Genomic DNA, 20,849 nt, shown 5'->3' with positions numbered 1-20,849 from the left:
GAGTCAATGGAGGGCTGTGCAATAATGCTTACAGTTGTCCAGCATCTAAGTGCAGTGTGTGCTCGAATATGTGTGTTATAATATACTGTCTCTCTGTGTAATCTATCTCTTTTACCATACCCGAGGGCTTTTCTTCACACACTCGGCACGTTACATCGCCTGCCACACATCACATTATGAAAACATCTCGATCAATTACTGTCAGTACAACTGAAGATGTTTTCTAACTGCAACATTTCATGAAATGTGATTGTGTAAAGCAGTGTTTTCCTGACCCTTTTCCTGGAGGCACACAAACACTATTTAAAAAATTGTCCTAGAATTAAACACAGCAGCTAATCAAAGTTAGTAGAGACTACAAGACCTAAAATGAATGGGTTAGACAAGGGACACGTGTTCCTACATTTAAAAAATGTGCACCGCAGGAACAGGTTTGGGCACTGAGCATCTTTGCCTCTTTCCATTAAAACAAATACACCAAACAACACAAATACAGTCAGAGTCTTTTCAAGCCTTTCATCAGTACACAGGCCCCCATTAAAAACATGCCCCCATATTTTAGTTATGGTTACATGGATATAAATTGTCTTTATGAGCCATTCACAAGCTACACGCACAAATATGCTTAATCACTATAACAAACGGAAGACATTTCCATGTTTTGTATCCTAAATCAGGCACTATATATTTTTGTTGTCTGAAAAAAACTTCAAATGTTGACTTGTATTCAAATGTTGACTTATAGCAATTTTATATAGTTTATACTCTTTACTACATGGTTCTGAACCATGATTTGTTTTTAGGCAGTTGGATATAACTTTTTTTTTTAATTCCTGCCTTAAATTTTTAAGTACAATCAACTTGGATGTTTAAGTTATTTCAACTTAAATTATATTAAACTGACTTAAAAAAATGAGTTGAAACTTGTATAACTTATAACATATTTTGATGAGTTGTAAAAACATATGTTTTCATAACTTATTGATTATATATTTTTTTCCAGTGTGCCGCTCGTCAACAGGGGCTGTCACAGTTGCTAAGCGACAAGAACAGTCCCATTTAACAAAGCTCAGTCCGATCTTCGCGACCTTCGAAGGCGTGGCCTTTAAAGTCCGAGTCCTTCGAAACATGCAGCCTTTAAATTTGGACACATGGCCTATGTATTTTATATTTCTATGGAGCGGAAATATTCTTTCTACGCACACCCCAGATACCAACATAGTGTCGGCCCAGATCCGGGCCCCATCTGGTACATGTGGATTCAACACAGGATTCAACACGAGGATTCAATCTGAGGTCGATCAACCTCTAATTACTATCAACGTGTCATATTTTGTTGAAGAGTGAATGGCAGCACTGTTTCCTTGTGCTTTGTAAGGCAGAGGTTATTATTATTTTTATTTATTTTTTCAGTGAAGTCAATTTTAGTTTTTCTGCTTATCTTATCGGAAAGTTTCTTCCTGTTTAACCAGATAATTCTGTTTTTCTTCTACTTAAATGTGATTGGTGTTTGAGTGTGAAACTGATCTGGTCTGGTAAAGGATATCAGAGATAGCAGGACATTTGTGGATTTTATCTCATTGTGGGATTTACTGCATATTTAAATAGTCTAGACTCCTCAAAACATTATCTCTCTTATCATATAGTTTACCTTGAATTGGCAAAAGAAAAAATCCTTTTGGTAATAAATATTTGACATGCTGGTCAACAAAAAGATAGAGTGTCCCAGATAATGAAAAGGAAAATCTAGATTTAAATGCAGTAATTCTTAGAAAGGCTCTCTTTGAATTCATGCTAGTTTCATATAGTTTTGAAAAACCTTTACAACATTCTCAAGACAAGTTTAAATTACTCTGAATGTAATAAAGTAATAACCTTATACTTTGACTACATGGTAGTGTACACATCCTAATCATTATTTTCAAGTAAATATATATATTTTTTAAAACCTTAAAACACAAAAGCATTTTGCAACATATGACATTTTACAACCTGAACCAACCTTATCTTGCCATAAACAGGTCAAATGATCTGACATTTAAAGAAACTCTACTGGCCTGAACTTATCAGCTAATATACATGATGTGCACATCTAAACTATGCATACCATGACATGGAAGTGCCATATGTACACAAACGCAAATGAGATTTGCAAGCTGAGACAGAGGGGAAAATATGTTTTTTTAGTCATATTTTCAGTTATTTTTGCTGCCTTTATGGTGCTATGTTTACCATTTTGTGGAGTACTGCATCAACCATTCCCACCCAGACAGCAACATAGTGTCGGCCCAGATCCGGGACACATGTGGATTCAACGCGTACCAGATGTGTGCCGGATCTGGGCCGACACTATGTTGCTGTCTGGGCATTCACTTTTATTGTATGGAAAAGAGCAGTGTGAGCATTCTAAGAATACCTGTTAATAATTAGAGAACTGTTATGAAAATGATCAAATTGTACTTAAATTAAATGAGAAGAGGTAGACATGAGAAGACCTGAGCTCTCTCTTTCTCTTTAGGAATATCTCAATGTGTCTGGTGATAAACATCTCCCTGTTTCCTGTTAGAGAGCATTGACATGGAGATCTCTGGATCAGACAGGTGTGTGTTTTGTTTGAGTGTAACAATGTGTATTTGTCTACAGTATCGTCTGGTTGTCACAAACACAGCTGTGCAGGTTACCACGGCAATACCAAGACATGCGTCATATTCATTTCTGTGTTCATCCGTCGGCCAGTGATCTCACAGAAAACAATAAGCAGTGCAGATCCGGTCCGTCTGTATGAATGCTGTGCCTTAAGCAGCCTGATTGTGATGATAATACATCAAAACAGCCAATGTAACTTATGAAATAATCCAATATGCATAACCAAGTACTCTCTTAAGTTAATTTTGACTGTTTACATCTGCTCATGACATATTAAGCAGTGGTGTGTGTATGTGTGTGTGGTGTCCATGCTCTCTATGTGTTGGCTGACGGCTTTATGGGCCCCATATGGAAGAAATGGCCCCTAAAAGCTAATGGACCCTGAGACCCGTATGCTGCCTGCCAGCTAAACACAGGAGCTCAATGGGGTCTGTTGAACATCTGTTTTGAGTTCAGCTAGTTTTGAGTTCATTGAACTCATTAAAAACTCGACAGCTCTGAATTCATCTAATCATCTAAATCAAACAGTTGTGAAGTTCATGGATGATTTATTTACAGTAGGCTACATGCAGCTCTCACAGTTTCTATGGTGTGACAATGCCCTCTGCTGGTGAAAAGTACATTATGACCGCATACACAAAATACAGAGATAGGCTAGAGGTGTTTTAGCCCACAGGCTAATTAAACACATGCATGCAGCACAAATTTGATCATTTATCAAGTAATGAAAAACTTCCTAATAAGGCAACACAAGGTCTGTTGCATTCGTCTCAATCAGTGTGACTGATCTGCCTGTCTGTGTCTGTTTTGTACAATTTACACACATAAATGTTACTTATATATTTTATTAAATATACAACATGTACTTCTTAAAATACTAATTTAAGTCTTCCTATATTCTCTTTTTAACTAACTATTAAGTGGTTAAAATGTTTATACCCCTGACTTAACTTTTACAACTTTGAAAAACCGGTAAAGAGGTAATTTCAAAAATGCTGAAATATCGTTTTGGCTATTTTAGCCAATATATTTTATTTTTATATAGGCATAATATTTGTATTTTCTATTTTATTTTTCAATATTGCTCTCATATGTATACACACACATATAATTGTCTCTGGTTATTTTTAACGCTCAGGTTGTGTTCGGGTCTTTTTTACCCGGAGAGGATCGATTTTCTTTTTCTTTTTTTAAAGGCATACTATGCAAGAATTGTACCTTAATATAACAGCTTCAAAGTCATTTCGGTGGTAAACAAACTCATAGTAGGGCGAATCATCCTGATAGTAAAGCTTGGGGGGACGCCGCTGGAAAAACCAGCAATGCAAGTTTGAGAGGAGCGCCCCCGACAAATCTCGCGAGAATGACGTCATGATTTACGCCAACGATGTCACACACATCAACAACAACATTTGAAGCACGAAGACACTTGCGCGCATTTCAGACGTGATACTCGACAAAGAAAACGCGGTCGGAAGAGACTAGGAAAAGGAAAAGAGAATCTGACCGCGAGGAACCGGACAAGAGTCCCACTCGGTCGGGCTTTCACTAGTTGGCGCGAGATAAAAAGCAGCACTGGATGCAACAGTGATGCTGACCTGGCGATCTTGTTGATGGACTTGTAAGTAAATCTTTCTAAGTTTGTGTGCATTTTATTTTCTGATTTCACTGGAATGAATATAGTCTCGGCAACGGCGATAGATTGAAGAGCGCGTCCGAGTGAAGACTGCGCGCGCGCCGCCACAAGAGACACTATTGCTGCGTCCCAATTCGCCTACTTATACTACGCCCTAAAAGTATGTACTCTTTTTGTGAAGAAAAAGTACATACTTTTGAGTGTGTAGCAAAAGAGTAGTCAAGCTTTGGGACATTACTTCGTCATCTTTAACGGACAGGTCTGTCGCGTGCATCCTATCACCGTAAACTGCCCTGTCAATCATCTCGTCACAGTTAAAATCCTCCATTCAATTTAATATAACTTCTTACCATTTCGGAGAGAATTGTTGTCGCACGTTCATCTGCCACTGCCAGTCATGGATCTTTCATGCGGAGACTCTCCTCATGTGTTTGGAATTTGAATATAAGGCATTTAAAAGTTAATGGCTAAACGTATCTTTGCAAAAGTTCACAATGCTGCTGCAGATGCAATATAATGTGGACAACATTGAATAAATACATTTTCGTCAGGTTAGATACTGATAATTAATCACTCAAACCCCTTTATCTAAACCTCTCTACATAACCGTCGGACTCGCGCGTCCTCCATGTCTGTAGTTTTTTAACACTTTTCATTCGTGTTTGTAGTTCTAACCGAATCCTCGTCCAACGCGCGATGGGTTGTGGGCAATATCAGCCGTTAGAGTGCGCATCGATCTGCACTTCGGATTCTGACCGGATATAGTACCATCCGGGTCTCTTTGGGACACTCATTTCAACATACTACGATTTGGGACGTACTAATTCTATTTTCGAATACTATTTAGGACGGATAGTATGCGAATTGGGACGCAGCATATGTGTATCCATGAGACTGATAGCAGCGGGCACGAGCGCTCAGGTTGAGTTCAAAAACACATTTTAGCGCTAGATCTCTTATTTAAAGGCACACTATGCAAGATTTGTGCCTTAATAAACAGCTTCAAAGGGGTATCAAAGGGGTATCAGGCCGTGAGTGCAGAGACCAGTCTATGGCAGCTGCTCTGCGTGAGTGGCATTTACGACAGTAACGTTAAATACAAGTACTCCACAGCGACTCTAGGGGTCGCTGTTTGACAAAAACGGAATTCCTGCATAGTGTGAAACTGAAAACAACGCTGTTTTGTTTTTAACGTTGGTCGCATTGGACTAAAACTTTCCGACTTTACTATTTCCCCAAACATTTTGAGATTTTTTTTACACATTTTAGTGATTTTTCTCCCCACCTTGTTACACTTGTGGTGTTTCTGGTCAAAAATGACAGGTCTTCAAAACATTGCTTATAAATCTCTCATTACTCTGTATTATCACAAAATATTGTATTCAATCTTTTCAAACTTTTATTCTTTCAATAGCACAGGTTTTGTTTTTATTTTTGGATCTGATTGATTATAAGCCTCAATGATCTGCTTATGCACCTCAGTTTTTGACCAGAAAAAAATTATGTGTGGATAATTTTGGCAAAATTGAATAACATTTAAAAAATATTCTGTACAATTTATTACACTAATGTGGTTTACCTTTTAACCAGGAAGTTTGTTTTGAAATGCGTTTATCTTGTACAAAATGCCACAAAGTCACACTTGTGGTGTTCCCAATCAAAAATAACCGGCCTAAAGCATCTTTCGGTATGCTATATTATCACCAAAAATGGGATTCAATCTTTTTGTCAACTTGTTTTCTTACAATTATCTTTTTACTGATTGCAGGCCTCATTTTTGACCGGGAACACCACACGTGTGACTTTGTTCCATTTTATACAAAATAAAAGCATTTCAAATCAAACGTCCTGGTTAAACATTAAAGCACACTATAGTGTAATAAACAGTGCAAATTATTTCCATATTTTGTTGAATATGCACAAGTAATGCTTTTTTTTCACTCAAAAACTGAGGTGCATAGGCTCAGTGGCCTACGATCAATCATTTCCTAAAAGAAATACAAAACCTATACTAATTGAAAGAAAACAGGATGACAAAAAGATGTGTTACAGGGGTTTTAACACACCAGAAGGTTTAAACGTTTTGCACTTTTCTTTAAACACAGTAATATTACATAAACTCTTTAAAACAATAAAAATCAATTACAATACGACATTTGATAATACTTGTATTACCCTTTATTAACAGTAAAAAAAAACAGTCTGAACCAGTAATTCACAGGATGAGACAATATCATACATTATTACGGAGCCCCTAAAGGGACAGAAAAAAATGTGTGATAGGAAGAAATATTTGCCTATATGTCAATGCTTTTACATTCTCTCACAAATGTTTTGCATTCCCCCGAGGAACTTGTGAGTTCATTGTGAGAACGCAAAACTCTTGCGAGAGAACGCAAAAGCATTTAGACCAACAATATTTCCTTCCATCTCATATTATTTCTAGAGCCATGTCCCTTCAGGGGCTACGTACATTATAACAACAATTACATTAACATAAAGGATCTATTGGCATCTATTGTTCCATGAGGAACTTCATTGAATTTTTCCAATATACAATAGGTTGTTTATAATTAAGGTTCTTTAGATTTTTTTAATGTTCTTCAAACTAAGAATTTTTTTTTTTCTTTTAAGAACTGTTCACTGAAAGGTTCATTTGGGGAACCAAAAGTGTTTTTTCAATGCCATTGCCTATTTTTTAAGAGTGTTTTAGAGCACATATGACGGAGGTGAATCAGACAGTGTTTCTCAGGATGAGCTGCACGCCGAGGCTTGACGGCTCCTCCACCGGCTGCTGAGACAGGTTGTTGGTTTGCGGGATGCTTTCTACAGAACAGTCCTTCACAGGACACACGGAGAAACGAGACAACAGCGTCACAAGAACGGACTTCATCATCACCATAGCGATGTGCTTTCCCACACACGACCGCGGGCCTGATCCGAACGGCTGAAAGAAACGACTCGGCACCTTTAGAGAGAGACAGAGAAAGGTATTGCTCTGTTGGTGTTGACATTGTCACAAAACATTTTTATGTATCTTATTGTACAAAATAATAAATTTAATTTATTAAGAAAATGTATATAATATTAAACGTTTTTTTTATATTAATCTATATCAACCTACAGTATACTTAGGTTACTACTTTTTACAGTGCATTAGGTATACTAGTCCAAATACTTACTAATTTTCCTTAATTTATTATAATTTTACAATAGTAACAATAGCTTTTATATGTATGGTATTTTGGTTAAAAAAACTATAATTACCACAGTGCATTTTTGTTAGATTGAAAGAGAGATAAACATTGAATTTGTAGATTTTATACAACTGCTGTATAAAATTATCTTAATGAAACATAATGCATTAGTTTTTAAAGTAGTGAACATTGATTGTTAATATTTACTAAATATTTTATTTTCTATTATAAAATCAAAGTTAAATAGCATAGGATTTAAATACAATACTAGTGTTTGAAACATAAAACAAAATCAATTATTTAAAGCTGCAGTCCGTAGTTTTTCCTCTTTGTCGCCATCTCTGTTCGAAATCTGCAATTGCAGTCATTCGCGGAATTATCAACTTTACGTGGGTTGTGGCTCGGCACGGCACAGCGCGGATGAACACTCGGATGACTCAGTCACCGCGCCGTTGTCGATACTGTCATTCGGAATCACAGATTATTCTTTTTGGAAGTATGAACAACATAAGAATTTTCACTGGAAAATGTCATCTAAACAAGTAAGTAACATCAACTTTTGTTCTGACCAACTAAGGGGGAAAAAAGCATAACAGTAAATCGTGTTGATTAAATCTAACGATCGCTTATCATATCACGTCAAACCATGCAAATTATCCTTTGTTCTCAAATTGTTAATGTTAACAACATCAGCATTGCGTGACTTGGGCCCAGTTGCAGTCTCTTTTTTTCTGTAGCCACTCCGAAGTCCGAAGTCTTTTGCATTTTACAACGGGTGAATCTCCAGGAGTAACTGGTGATTGTCGTTTAAGTTTGAGAAAAGGCTATTAATCTCCACCTCCAACATCCTCACACACATTATAGCTTATACTAGCCGAGACTCCTTCTTTATGTGTATAGATGTGACGTAATGACGCAAAGACATGCTCGAATCTCCCGCGGAAATCCACCAATACCACTGGAATTAAAAACATTATTAAAAGCTTACGGTTTTGAATCAAGCTAAGGCAAGAAGATAGTTTTGAACACTGGCTGGTTATGTACTTGCTCAAAAATGTATTTTGGATAATTTTTAACCCCAAAAAATTACGGTCTGCAGCTCTAAAATATAATACAATTAACATGGGATCTCCATTGAACAGTCTCAAAATCATTCTTATTTATTTATTATTTATTTGAATGAGGGCTAATAGTTTAGCATGAAAAATGTTTGTGAGGGCTTTAAAGACTGAAAAATAAGACAAGAAAGAGATTTTATAATAATAAAGACTCACGTTCTTCTGGAAGTTGTCGAGACTGAACTCATTCGGTTTAGGGAAGAAATCAGATCGGTGCATTCGACCCACGTTTAATATGATGTTTGTTCCTTTCGTCACTTTGTAGCCCTCGATGACATCATCGTCCAGCGCCCGGCGCATGGTGAAGTCCACGACCGGGTGGAACCGGAGAGACTCGTTGATAAAACTCTCCAGAATGTTTAACCTGGACAGATGTGAGTGCTGCAGGCTCCGGCCAGCTACAAAACACAATCACAACATCATGTTTAAATAACCAGTTTGAAACAAACATTGGCTACACAATCAAACATGAATAGTTCATCCAAACCGGAACATTCTGTCATTATTTATTTATTTTCATGTCATTCCAATCCAAACTCTGATAAACCAACATGAACTACTTTCATGATACTTTAAAGTAACACTATGTAGTTTTTCAACCTTCATAATATATTTCCAAGACCCTTGTGATGGTACATCGACTTACAATAGGTTAAATGACACGTCTGCCATAGCCTGACGTGGTCTGTATCGCTTTTACTCGCACTATGTAACTTCAGGTTTCGGGTAGTAACCGGAGCACGAAAAGAACTACAAAATTCGACTGCTTTACGGCATACGTCATACTCTACCTTGTCTGTGGCCATTGTTGATTCCAAAGCCGGTGCTGGATAAACAGCGTGCGTGCGCGTGCGACAGTAGGCTGCCGTAGGCTAAATTATTTACGACAGCGGTAATGGACAATTCCGCTTCCAACCTGTAGGGCGACCGCAGAGGAAAAGTTCCTTGGTGTTGCTTTAATGTTGTCTTTAATGAAGTCTGTCACTAAATGGAAAAGAGTTCTTCAAAAAGATTCTTCAACATTTTTCTGTTTGTGTAGGCCTAACACATAGTATTTCTTGAAGGTTTGGAATGACATGGTGAGGGTGAGTAAATGATTCCTTTAAAGAACAAAAATTACATGCATGACATTTAAGTTTCACTAGAAACATTACAATATATTTTAGTTGACCATAAAATGCTTTTTAGTGTATTTGGCAGTACACAAAGGCAATAGAAGTAATTATGAAATTACATATGAAGTTCTTAATCTTAATCTTTATGTCCTACCTCAAAAAAGCACTCTTAATGTGCTTAAAAAGCACACTTCAGCTTATTGCATTTAATATAAATTGAAGCTATAACACATTTTCATTTAATTGTAAATTACATGCAATTAAGTGTGAACACATTACATTCAGTTTGCAATTTTTTGCATATTCTTTATATAGAAGCATATTATTTCCATAATAAGTACTCTTTTTTTTTTTTTTTTAAGTATGCTAGGGTGTATTTTTCACATGGGGTGAAAGACAAAATGACTGTATCTTGTGTGTGCGCTCAGACCTAAAACAGTTTCCATTTCCTGCAGGATCTTCAACTCGACGTCCGGATTCTGTTTGAGTAACAGCAACATGAAGAATAGACTGATAGAGAGAGTATCTGGAGCCGCGATCAACATCTCCAAAACACACTGCCTGACGTTCTCAGCGCTCAGCTCTCCGTGGCTCTAAACACACATACACACACAGGTCAGTCATTCTTATGCTTCAAAGGTGTGTGTGTGTGTGTGTGTGTGTGTGTGTGTGTGTGTGTGTGTGTGTGTGTGTGTGTGTGTGATACTGGCATGTCACATTCACCTGAGCGAATATCAACTCTGCTGTGAAGTCGAGCTGGTCGAGTTTTTCTGCATGTGTCAGCTGAACTTTCTTCTGCTCGATCAGAGCCGTGATGGCGTCCTGCAACTCCTGACTGAAACACACACAAGCACACTATAAATAAATAAAACTCCCACTATAAATAAATAAAAATTCACTTTACAATTCAGTCCTAAAAGAAGGAACTTCGAAGCTAGATGCAGCATTTATGACAGTGTTCCTTACAAAAAAAAGCACTGTGGTCGTACCGAGATCATGGCTATCATATTCATATAGCATACATGCATTTACACACTTCTCCAAAACAAAATGGCACTATCATGAACTCACGCTTCTCTCTTGTGCTTCTTGTGCAGCCAGTCCAGTCTGAAGTACACATCGGGTTTGATTAATACTGTCTGCCAGGTGTCAAAATATTTCTGAATCTTCTGAAGCAGATCACGCTCTACAACACAGCAGCAAGACTCAAGCAGTTAAATATGTTATTTAGTGAATCTTCAATGTATATCAGGAATTAAAAAGCAATATTATGATCAAAACAATAGAGAGAACATCACGCCATTATGCTCGTGCTTATACACCCCAGGCAGCAACATAGTGTCGGCCCAGATCCGGGCCACATCTGGTACATGTGGATTGTAATATGGGCCGGATCTGGGCCGACACTATGTTTGCTGTCTGGGATTATGCCAATATAGGCTGAACTTGATTTAACCACGTACAACATGTTCCTGGATCAACCAATCAGATTTGGGACAAGTCAACGGGACAAGTTTACAGTCTATGTCAAATTTAGGCTTATGACCAGGGTTAGGTGCTTCTACATCAGTGTTATTCACCATCATTTCCCTCTGATTTTAGGGATACATTATGGGTAATGTTAGGTTTAGGGATATGGTTAGGACAAAATTTTCAGACAAGAATGTTGCTCCAGGATCAACAAAAAATATGTTGCTCCAGGAACATGTCTTTCTCTGCAAAATCACGGTGCCCGTCAAGATACATAGCATATAAAACCCAGATAGCAACATAGTGTTGGCCAAGATCCGGCCCACATTTGGTACGCATGGAATCCACATGTACCAGATGTGACCCAGATCGGGGCCGACACTATGTTGCTGTCTGGGAAGCGTTTCACTTTATTTTGATGGTCCACTTTAGACATTCTACTAACTATAAGTAACTTGTCATCTAACTCTCATTAGAGTATTAGTAGACTGTAGTAGAATAAGTTGACATGTAGTTGGAAAGTTACTTATAATTAGTAGAATGCCTATAGTGGATCGTCTAAATAAAGTGTTACCTATAAAAGAAATACACTGTCATTCAAAAGATAGGAGTAAGATTTCATTGTACGGACAACAAAACTTTGAGAAATTTTTCAAAATATCTTATTTTGTGTTCTGAAGCAGATTAAATGTCATAGAGGTTTGAAACTACATGAGTGAGTAAATGATGACAGAATTATATATTTTTGGGTGAACTATATAATTTTAAAGGGATAGTTTACTTTGAAATTAATTTGTGGAAAGTTATGTTTTCGCTTACCTCAAGGGCATCCAAGATGTAGGTGTCTTTGTTTCCGCAGTAGTTTCAATTTTGATATTTTTAGGTCAAACCGTTCTTGTCTGTCAGTCATATAATGCAGGTCTATGGTCACCACCTCAAAGAGCATGCACAGAGAAGTCCAAATTAAACATGATTTAATGACTCGTAAATGTAAGTACACATTGATGGCCTAAGACACGAAACGAGCGGTTTGTGTGAGAAAACAAACAGTATTTATATCGTTTTTACCTCTTGTAACCACAGCCACGTCCAAGTGATCTGAGGGCGCGGGCGCTTCGGTCTGCGCAAGCGCCGGAAAGCGTCGGAAGTGATCTCTCGCGCGTGTACGTCACTCATTGTTTACACAGAGATTTCGGAAGTGTTACCTTTCACTGAGAAGATCTAAACATATTTAGATATACAGGAAATCGCAATGGAAGACGTATTCGATATATCAACAGACAACGTTGAATTTTTTTCACAACCATATTTAGATCACTTCCGGTGCTTTCCGGCGCTTGCGCAGACCGATGCGCCCGCGCCCTCAGATCACTTGGACGTGGCTGTGGTTACAAGAGGTAAAAACGATATAAATACTGTTCGTTTCCTCACACAAACTGCTCGTTTCGTGTCTTAGGCCATCAAAGTGTACTTACATTTACGAGTCATTAAATCATGTTTAATTTGGACTTCTCTGTGCATGCTCTTTGAGGTGGTGACCATAGACCTGCATTATATGACTGACAGACAAGAACGGTTTGACCTAAAAATATCAAAATTGAAACTACTGCGGAAACAAAGACACCTACATCTTGGATGCCCTTGAGGTAAGCTAAAACATACCAACAATTTATTTCAAAGTGAACTATCCCTTTAAGTCAGACTTACAAATAAATGGCATTGCATCATATAACAAAAGGTTTAAGTTCCTATATACCTTTTTGAGCTGTTGTATGTTAGTGCAAGTGTTTCTCAGGACTGACCATTGAGAGGGACTCCTAGAAACAGTCTGTTGGAAATGTCCACCACAATGCACCGCAGTAAGTTGAGAATGTCCACCTGTCCCCGAGCATCCGTCAGGTGAGACAGGTCATCCAGGTGTGTGGTTGTGGAAGTGGTGCAAATCTCTAAAGTTCTCTGAAGCCCTGGACCTGTTAGAGCTGATACACACACACATACACATGCTTAGCACAAAACAAAACAAACACTGCTAAAATCCAGTGGAATGAAATTAGATATCTAAATTGATTAGAAAAGATACAAGTATATCTGTGACGGAGATGTCAAATTTGATCATGCAATTTTAATCTTTTTATGCACATTTAATACCTTGCATATTACCAAAAGCATGCCCACCTTTAGCATAAAAGGTGCGGATTTTTTTCCAGAGCACCACATTTGAGTTGAATATGATGCCCTGTTCATGCATCCCAATACACTGCAGACCTAGTTTGCTCCCAAAGCGTGAGGTGTACAGAGATCTCCTCAACACATGACACACAGCAGATGACCTGTGACGCACACAGCATCAGAATAATACATTCATGCCACATTCGGTTCATTTATCCTGGAATATTGTGTGATTGGTGCTGGTATGTTCTGTCCTTTGTGAAAGAGACATTTCATTGTTTTGAATGTGCACTTGTGTACTTCAAAACTTAAAAGTATGTTTAAAAAACTGTACCTGCAAATGTTATAAGATTAATGCAATACAAGGTGACTTCAGTGCACTTAAAGAGAGTACACTTTTGTGACTATGTAATAATGTAAATTAAAAGTTTAACTTTAAAGTACATTTCAATCATTATGTTTTAATATTTTTTATCATACTTTAAAATGTACTTGTTGTTATGTGTTGACTAACATGCTAAAGCACATGCAAAGTTCTTGATTATAATTTGAACTGTAGTGAGTTATTCGTTTTTGCATTTAAAGTTAATGTAAATACACTAAGTACTAAATTGCAACTTCATTACAAATGTGTACCGTAATGATAAATATATTTAAATACATGACAAGTTTCAATTGAAATTATATTGAAGTATATTTAATGCTTGTCAGATGTACACTTTAACCATATTTCAAAGACAATAGAAGTAATTATGAAATGACATATAAAGATGTATTTATGTGTCCCACTTAACTAATAGAATTAACATAAATTTAAACTACAATATAATTAGTATAACTGTAAATAGCATGCAATTAAGTGTCTGAAAAGATTACAATCAGTTCACACTTAAGAATATTCTTTCTGTTTAAAAAAAAAAAAGGTATGCTAAAGTGTACTTCTTTTTCACAAGGGGTGATGTGTGTGTCAGGACTTACCTGCTCAAGATGAGAGTTTCCTCACCGTTGATCCAGACCCGCACAATGTCTCCATATTTGCTGTTGTAGTAGTTGCTGGCAGTCCCGATCCCAGACCAGATGAACCGACAGTAAGAGAGAAAAGGACCCAGACCCAGGAAGAAACAAGGACCTGAATAAAACACATTGCAGCAAACAAGTAATTGACATGATAACATGTGACATGATACAATTCATCTAAATCAATTTCATGCAACAGAGTTTTTATCACCCCATTATAACATAACAATATCTGAAAAATACACCATTGTTCAGTAAATAGTTAAATGTATTGCTAATTATTGTTTATAGTGGCATTTAGCAAAACAATGCAATTAGGCGCATTAATATTAAATGTGCTCACAGGTGTCTGTTTATAGTCATTTTACATGTATTATGAACATTTATTTATTCAATCAGAATTTAGACCATCCGTTGTATAAATATACTTTACATGTTGCTATACTATTTACCCAAAACGTAAATAGCATAGTCACTAACAAATGATAAAAAGGCAAAACACCACTTGATAGGAGATGTAACCATTTGAAACTCAGTTCAGAATGAAAATCAGTTCCAGAACATGCTGCAAAATAATAAAGGACAAAATTTCAAACAAACCCTACCGACCCGGCACATGAGATTTCTCTGGCTGATGGTGTCTGATGGCCAGCAGAAGGCAAAGTAACAGCAGCAGTAGTGTGGCCGTGGCTCCACACACATTGTCTTGAGCTCCTTCAGTGCCATTATGGGCCCCTTCGACCAGAAAGTCAACCGCAGCCTCGCCAAGACGCACCGGCTTCATTCCACAGGGCTGGAGCAGTTCCGCTGCCATAAGAACAGATGGGAAATTACAGCCTCTTCAAGTCTAAAGCACCACAACTGCAGACATACACTTTTATATCTGAGCGGTTGCATGGGATTGGATCAGGATAATTCAAAAGTCAAAATAAAAACTCAGCGTAACCTTGTGTGATCCTCGTGTCCTTGCGGTTTGAGTTTCCAAAACATTATCATGACACTCGAACCCTCAGCTGTGCCAAACTCATCTCTGAATTTTCATTAAGACATCAAAGACTTTAAGAGATATGAGACATCTGTGGCATGACCTTCAGTCATTCTACAGGCTACAAAAAGGGGCAATTTTTATTGATGGTGCTAGACGACAAGCATACGACTCAAACAAACCCAATAACCCTTTTCTTAGCAAACAAACGTACAATTTTCCAATGGTGGAAAATACAACAGAATATCAATGGATGGGCACGTTTGTTTAGAAAGGACTCTTTGCAGGATTCAGCGAAGCCAGGATAAAAACTTAAAAACCCACCCCCCCCTTATTAAATGTGTCCATTTATGTTAAATTCTAAATTCTTATGAAAAAAATGGAAAATCCATTAATTCATAAATGCATGAATGAGTCTCTGAATCATTCATTTAACTGATTTGTTCAAAATGGCTGATTCTTTCAGGAACCAATTAAGTGTCTTTATGAGTATGGTCATTGAATCATTGACTCACCCAATTCATTCAAAGACGAAACGGTTCTGCATTTTGTTTGGAACTATTTTCGTTGGCGAAATAGAACAAAGTCCGTAAATATTGACACTTGTGTCTAAGATGGACGTGGAATGATCTTAACTTCATTAACTTAATCTTTTTTTGTGATCAACTTTTTATTGTCTTCAGACATAACAAAGTAACATCCATTCGAACAAACAGACAGACAGGGAAAAGGTGGAGCAACAGACATATTATCAATAATTTAACAATCTGAAAGAAAAGGGGAAGGAGGGGAAAAGGTTTATATGGTAATTCCTTTATATAATCCAATATGTTGGAAGAAAAACATTGGCATGCATCAATGGTACTAGTTTAGCTTTGTTAGTTTGTGCTGCTGTACATTCACAAGTCACTATTCTATGGAGGCTATGAATCCAATACATTTTTGCACACGTTCATTGACTTAATATTAACACCTATTAACAGCTTATTCATTTATTCATTCGCCTGGCTCAAGGCTGGTCATGGTATTTCAAAACCGGACAGTCCAACCTAAACATAAAAAGACTGTATGTATTATAGTTCATTTTTCAACTTTAAAGTGTTCGTTTCTTTTGTTCGTGATTTTTCTCTTTTTATCAAAATATTTTTTTTAAAGTACATTATCGTTTTATTTTTTATGTTTGTCTATTTAAATTCTATTTACAAACTCACCACACACAATAATGGTCAATAACTGTAATTTGTTGAAAGCTAATCTTTTTCTGAAAAAGATGACACCTTGCACATGAAGATAGCACATTGTTTTAGAATTTTACAGTCAAACAATCTAAATGTGAGAAAAACACCTATTTTAGCTTCAGGTTCTAAAGGGTTAACACCTATTAACAGCCTTTTAAATTATTCATTTATTCATTCACCTGGCTCAAGGCTGGTCATGGTATTTCAAAACTGGACAGTCCAACCGAAAACCAGACAAATGGCCACTGATTCCTAGGACCCCTGTCTCAATCCATTATTGTGGTTATATGGACAGTTCAGACACACTTTACCACTGTATGTTTACATACAATATGTGTAACATGGACACTCTTACATACACTAATATCATTGTGGACACAATGTAAAGTCTTACCAACCATTCATATTCGTTTTATCTTCAACAATCTCTTCACGTATTTCTTGTATTATGTCTTAAAGCATCACGATTATTTAGGAATTTTATGGTTTTCATTATTCAATTTAAAACAAAAACAAATTGTTACAGGGAACACAACAGCTATTTTGTGTCTTCAGTTTGCCCTCTTTGTGTGTCTTTATCAGATTCAGAGACATTGTGAATTCACTGAACGCCCACTTTAATCGCTAAAGAATTTATGGAAATAAGCTGACATCTTAGTCAGAGCAGATGCATGCAGCATTCTGGCATTTTCTTTGTAAAGGGAGGGAAACTTTAATCAATCCCCCATAGTTCATGATTCCTTAATTTACCACTTCATTTTACACATTCGTTCTCATCTACAATCCCAAATACAAATTGATTTAACCCTGCCCCATCTGCTGTATTGACTCATTTTCCTCACTTGTTTTTTATTCTTAGTTATGATGTAGAAGAGCATGCAGGTCAATATTTCATGCCAGAAGCTTAATGGTTGAACTCCTGGGTAGTTAACCTGATGTTGCTAGTGAAGGCCCCAAGAGGGGTATTTGTGAACCATTGAAGCCTTGAGCAAAAACTTCAGGTTACTCCAAAGGACTGAAGCTGTAATGTTACTGTAAGTTGCTTTAAATAAGAAACAATTGGCTTTAAACCAATTAACTTACATTACACGATTTGTATATTTTCTGAAGAAATTGTGAGTTCATCCATGCAAAACTTGTGTGTTGATTCTATAAGAGCTCGCTTGAGTGTTCTGGGTCTAAGTCAGATATGCCCATGCTTAAGTTTCTGTGGTCTTCTGGTTTTTCACAAAGTAATAGTTATATGCATCTCTTCTCATTGCCCTCATCATATATGACTGATAGTTATTAGTTATATTTATTTGTGTACTGTATCGAATTACATGGAGGTGTACAGGGGGAATTTCTGTAGATGTCAGAATCTCAGGGTGGTCTTGGTAAAAACTCTGACCCTCTCATGAAGGAGGAGTCAACCCTTTTTGAACAGTCAACAACATCATACACTACGTATTTAGGGCTGGAATGTCTTTCTCGGAAAGAAACAAGGAATCTTTAATTCATTGGGGAACAAAGTGTCTGCACATTGAAAGCCACGTCACTTAAATATGTTTTCATTTCAATACAGCCTTTGTGGTCCTTGGGTTTCGCAATTCTTCAAATAAGTTGTTTGTCCTCTGTAGCAAAACTGGGCAGGAAGCCAAAAGAGAAGGAATTGTGGGTACTGTCAACCATAAATTTATAGATTATTTATGTTGTTGGCTGGTGCTTTCTTATTAAGACATCCAAGAAACTGCTAATAGTTGTGTTTGCGGAAACTGCATTTTGTGGTGAATATTAGTTACAAAACTCAGAAAGTAGACCCACAGGTTAATGATTATGTCACACATGTCTGTAATGTCTTTCTTTATTGTCCATTCACTGAATTACTTCGGCAGCCCATCACCACACACCTGGCTCTGAACCCTGATCTCTGGGAAGGTTGTGTGTTCAGCTTAATGAAAGCAATGCTAGCCACACGACTTATGTGGGTGGATATTTGTTCGGTTTCTCGTGAGGAGTGCCAAGGGACAGAGAATAACAGCAATGTTTGAGACACAACGCACAGCGAGAGAAGCCAAACCACTTCCCATTACTGAAGACAGCCCAATGTCCACTCAACTGACCCCTTTTGAGGTCTGAGTGCCTGTTATATAAAAGTCTTGCATATATTGAAAGTATCTTTTTACAGTTTACGTTGTTTAATAATTAATGTGCCGTCACTTTTTATGAAAAGATCTAGCTTTCCAGAAAAATTTGAATATTTTAAATTGAAAGGAAAATATTAGGTAATGCCTACTTGTTTGTGTAAATAAAGAGCCATCCTATCGTATGTAAAGTATGGGGTGCAACAAGACTCTGTTTTAGGCTCTTTGTAATTTCCTTTGTGCATGCTCTCTTTAAGATATTAGGAAACATGGCATTAGTTTTTATTATTATACAGATGACATGCATCTTCACATCTCCTCCAGATCCTTACCAAAACAATAACCTATGTTAAGGACATAAAAAAAATTAAATCCGAATAAAATGAGAATACCGATCTTTGTGTCAAATCCTTCAAAAAGTAAGCTGCTTAACTACAATCTGTGCCTAAATGGTACATCAGACCACATTAGACCACATCAGTAGAGCATGTCAAACAGTTGAACCATCTAGATGTGCATGTCATGTTGAATTGGACATTTGAAAGCAATCTTGTCTCTAGTGCAGCACAATTGAACTATATTGCCCTAAAGGAACATCCTCTCTATTCACGATGCTGTAAAGTTAGTTCACATTTTCATAAATTAAAAATATGATAATTGAAATTAACTATTGGCTAAATGTCAGCATAAAGTCATTTTATAGCTTCATTTGGCCAAGAATCACTGACAAAGTCAAGAAGATACATTCTGATTCATGTTTGTAGATTGGTAATATGTACCAATTATTTTACAGACATTACTTGTAAAATATACAGTTGTGCGCAAAAATATACAATTACTTAGTTACTAGGAGTCTCAAAATTGTTTGAAAGATAGGGTACGTTTACACGACAGCGATGTACTAAAAACGGAAAAGTTTTTCCTTTGCATTTTTCGCCGGACCGGTGACAACGTTGTCAGAACGATCCCCGTTTAGTGTAGGTGTACGCTATTTTAAAATGGAGCATTAATCTTTTAGCGCCACTCACCAGGCAGTTCAATTCAGAACTGCGGTGATCCGTACAAACTCCCAACATAAAAAACCCGCCATATTCACATTAATCTGTTCCGGGGAAAAAACTAAACGCTTTTAGCGACTCTCACTGTACATTTCACTTCGACACTGTCACGAAACATGCACGACGCAACGTATTTTGCATTTTGCATTTTGCAAAAATGTTGCCACAGGTACGTATTTCTAATGAGCCCGTGTTGCTCAAAACGAAGTTGTAGTGTAAATGAACGACCAAAACACATAAAAAGTTTTGGTTTCACTTTATTTTGATATTCCCTTTAACACATTCTGTTGACTATAAGTAACATTGCACCTACATCTCCACTAACTCTCATTGGAGTCTTTGTAGAGTGTTAGTAGACATACAAACGGCATTATTTATACCAACCTTACAAACTTTCAAACTTTCTTTTCCAGTGATTAGTTACTCATCATAAATGCTCATTGTGGCAGAAACAACTTTATTCTGATTTATATAAACCTATGCACCATGACTGTCAAAAATTGTGTAGCAGCCAGCCAAAAAGACATGTGAAATATGTATGTAAAATAAAATGTTCTTTTTTTTTTTCATTTTAAGTATTGTAACATATGCATTACCTTCAATTGCTGATACTAACTGCCTCATACTGTATATAAAACCTCTTTAAAGGGTTTGAATTATTTGAATGAGCAGTTGCCAATCAAAGAGTTGTTATAATTTCCAAAAGATTATGACTATTTGATGACCATATTTGAATTGCTGTAAGTAAAATATAACACTCTTGTAAAATAACTTGTCCGACCAAGATTAGCTAATAACAGATTTTAGGTTAAAGCCAATTATTCTCACAAGCCAGAATTATGGCAACTGGCACCTTGTTTGTCAGTGAAGTTGTACCCAAGAAACTTCATTAAAAGTCAAATGAACCTAACTGAACTGAAATGACCTCCACACTCCCTTCAGCGTAAGCACATGCTCAGGACAGTACAGACTCAACTCAGCGCTGATACCTTGTTCCTGGCTTGCGTGATCACATACAACCAACCAAGGAGCTTGTAGCCCAGCTTGTATGTTTTATTTGGCAATGACCTACAGCTG

At 36.9% G+C, this 20,849-nt stretch overlaps 1 protein-coding gene across 1 annotated transcript; it reads right to left on the bottom strand.

The window, feature by feature from the left end:
- Positions 1–6,980: 6,980 nt before the first annotated feature.
- LOC130089396 (aromatase) lies at positions 6,981–15,490 on the bottom strand. The gene is made up of 9 exons (XM_056256700.1): positions 14,978–15,490; positions 14,330–14,480; positions 13,358–13,512; positions 12,985–13,161; positions 10,784–10,898; positions 10,436–10,547; positions 10,143–10,305; positions 8,754–8,995; positions 6,981–7,250 (listed from the first exon to the last, which is right to left on the bottom strand). Exons 1-9 carry the CDS (start codon positions 15,180–15,182, stop codon positions 7,017–7,019), a joined length of 1,554 nt encoding a protein of 517 aa, XP_056112675.1. The 5' UTR covers positions 15,183–15,490; the 3' UTR covers positions 6,981–7,016.
- Positions 15,491–20,849: the final 5,359 nt, after the last annotated feature.

The sequence above is a fragment of the Rhinichthys klamathensis genome, unplaced genomic scaffold, assembly GCF_029890125.1.
Source record: "Rhinichthys klamathensis goyatoka isolate OS25496 unplaced genomic scaffold, OSU_Roscu_1.1 h1tg000131l_1, whole genome shotgun sequence".
NCBI lineage: Eukaryota > Metazoa > Chordata > Actinopteri > Cypriniformes > Leuciscidae > Rhinichthys > Rhinichthys klamathensis.
Note: the sequence above shows the minus strand (reverse complement) of the source record. Positions and strands in the feature narration are given on the sequence as shown.

Excerpts from the sequence above, each read along its gene's own strand:
- LOC130089396 (XM_056256700.1), bottom strand. The coding sequence starts at position 15,182 with ATGGCAGCGGAACTGCTCCAGCCCTGTGGAATGAAGCCGGTGCGTCTT. Across the intron at positions 10,548-10,783 it reads AAGAAGCACAAGAGAGAAGC|TCAGGAGTTGCAGGACGCCA; the intron begins GTGAGTTCATGA and ends TGTGTGTTTCAG. Across the intron at positions 8,996-10,142 it reads GGAAATGGAAACTGTTTTAG|CTGGCCGGAGCCTGCAGCAC; the intron begins GTCTGAGCGCAC and ends TGTGTTTTGTAG.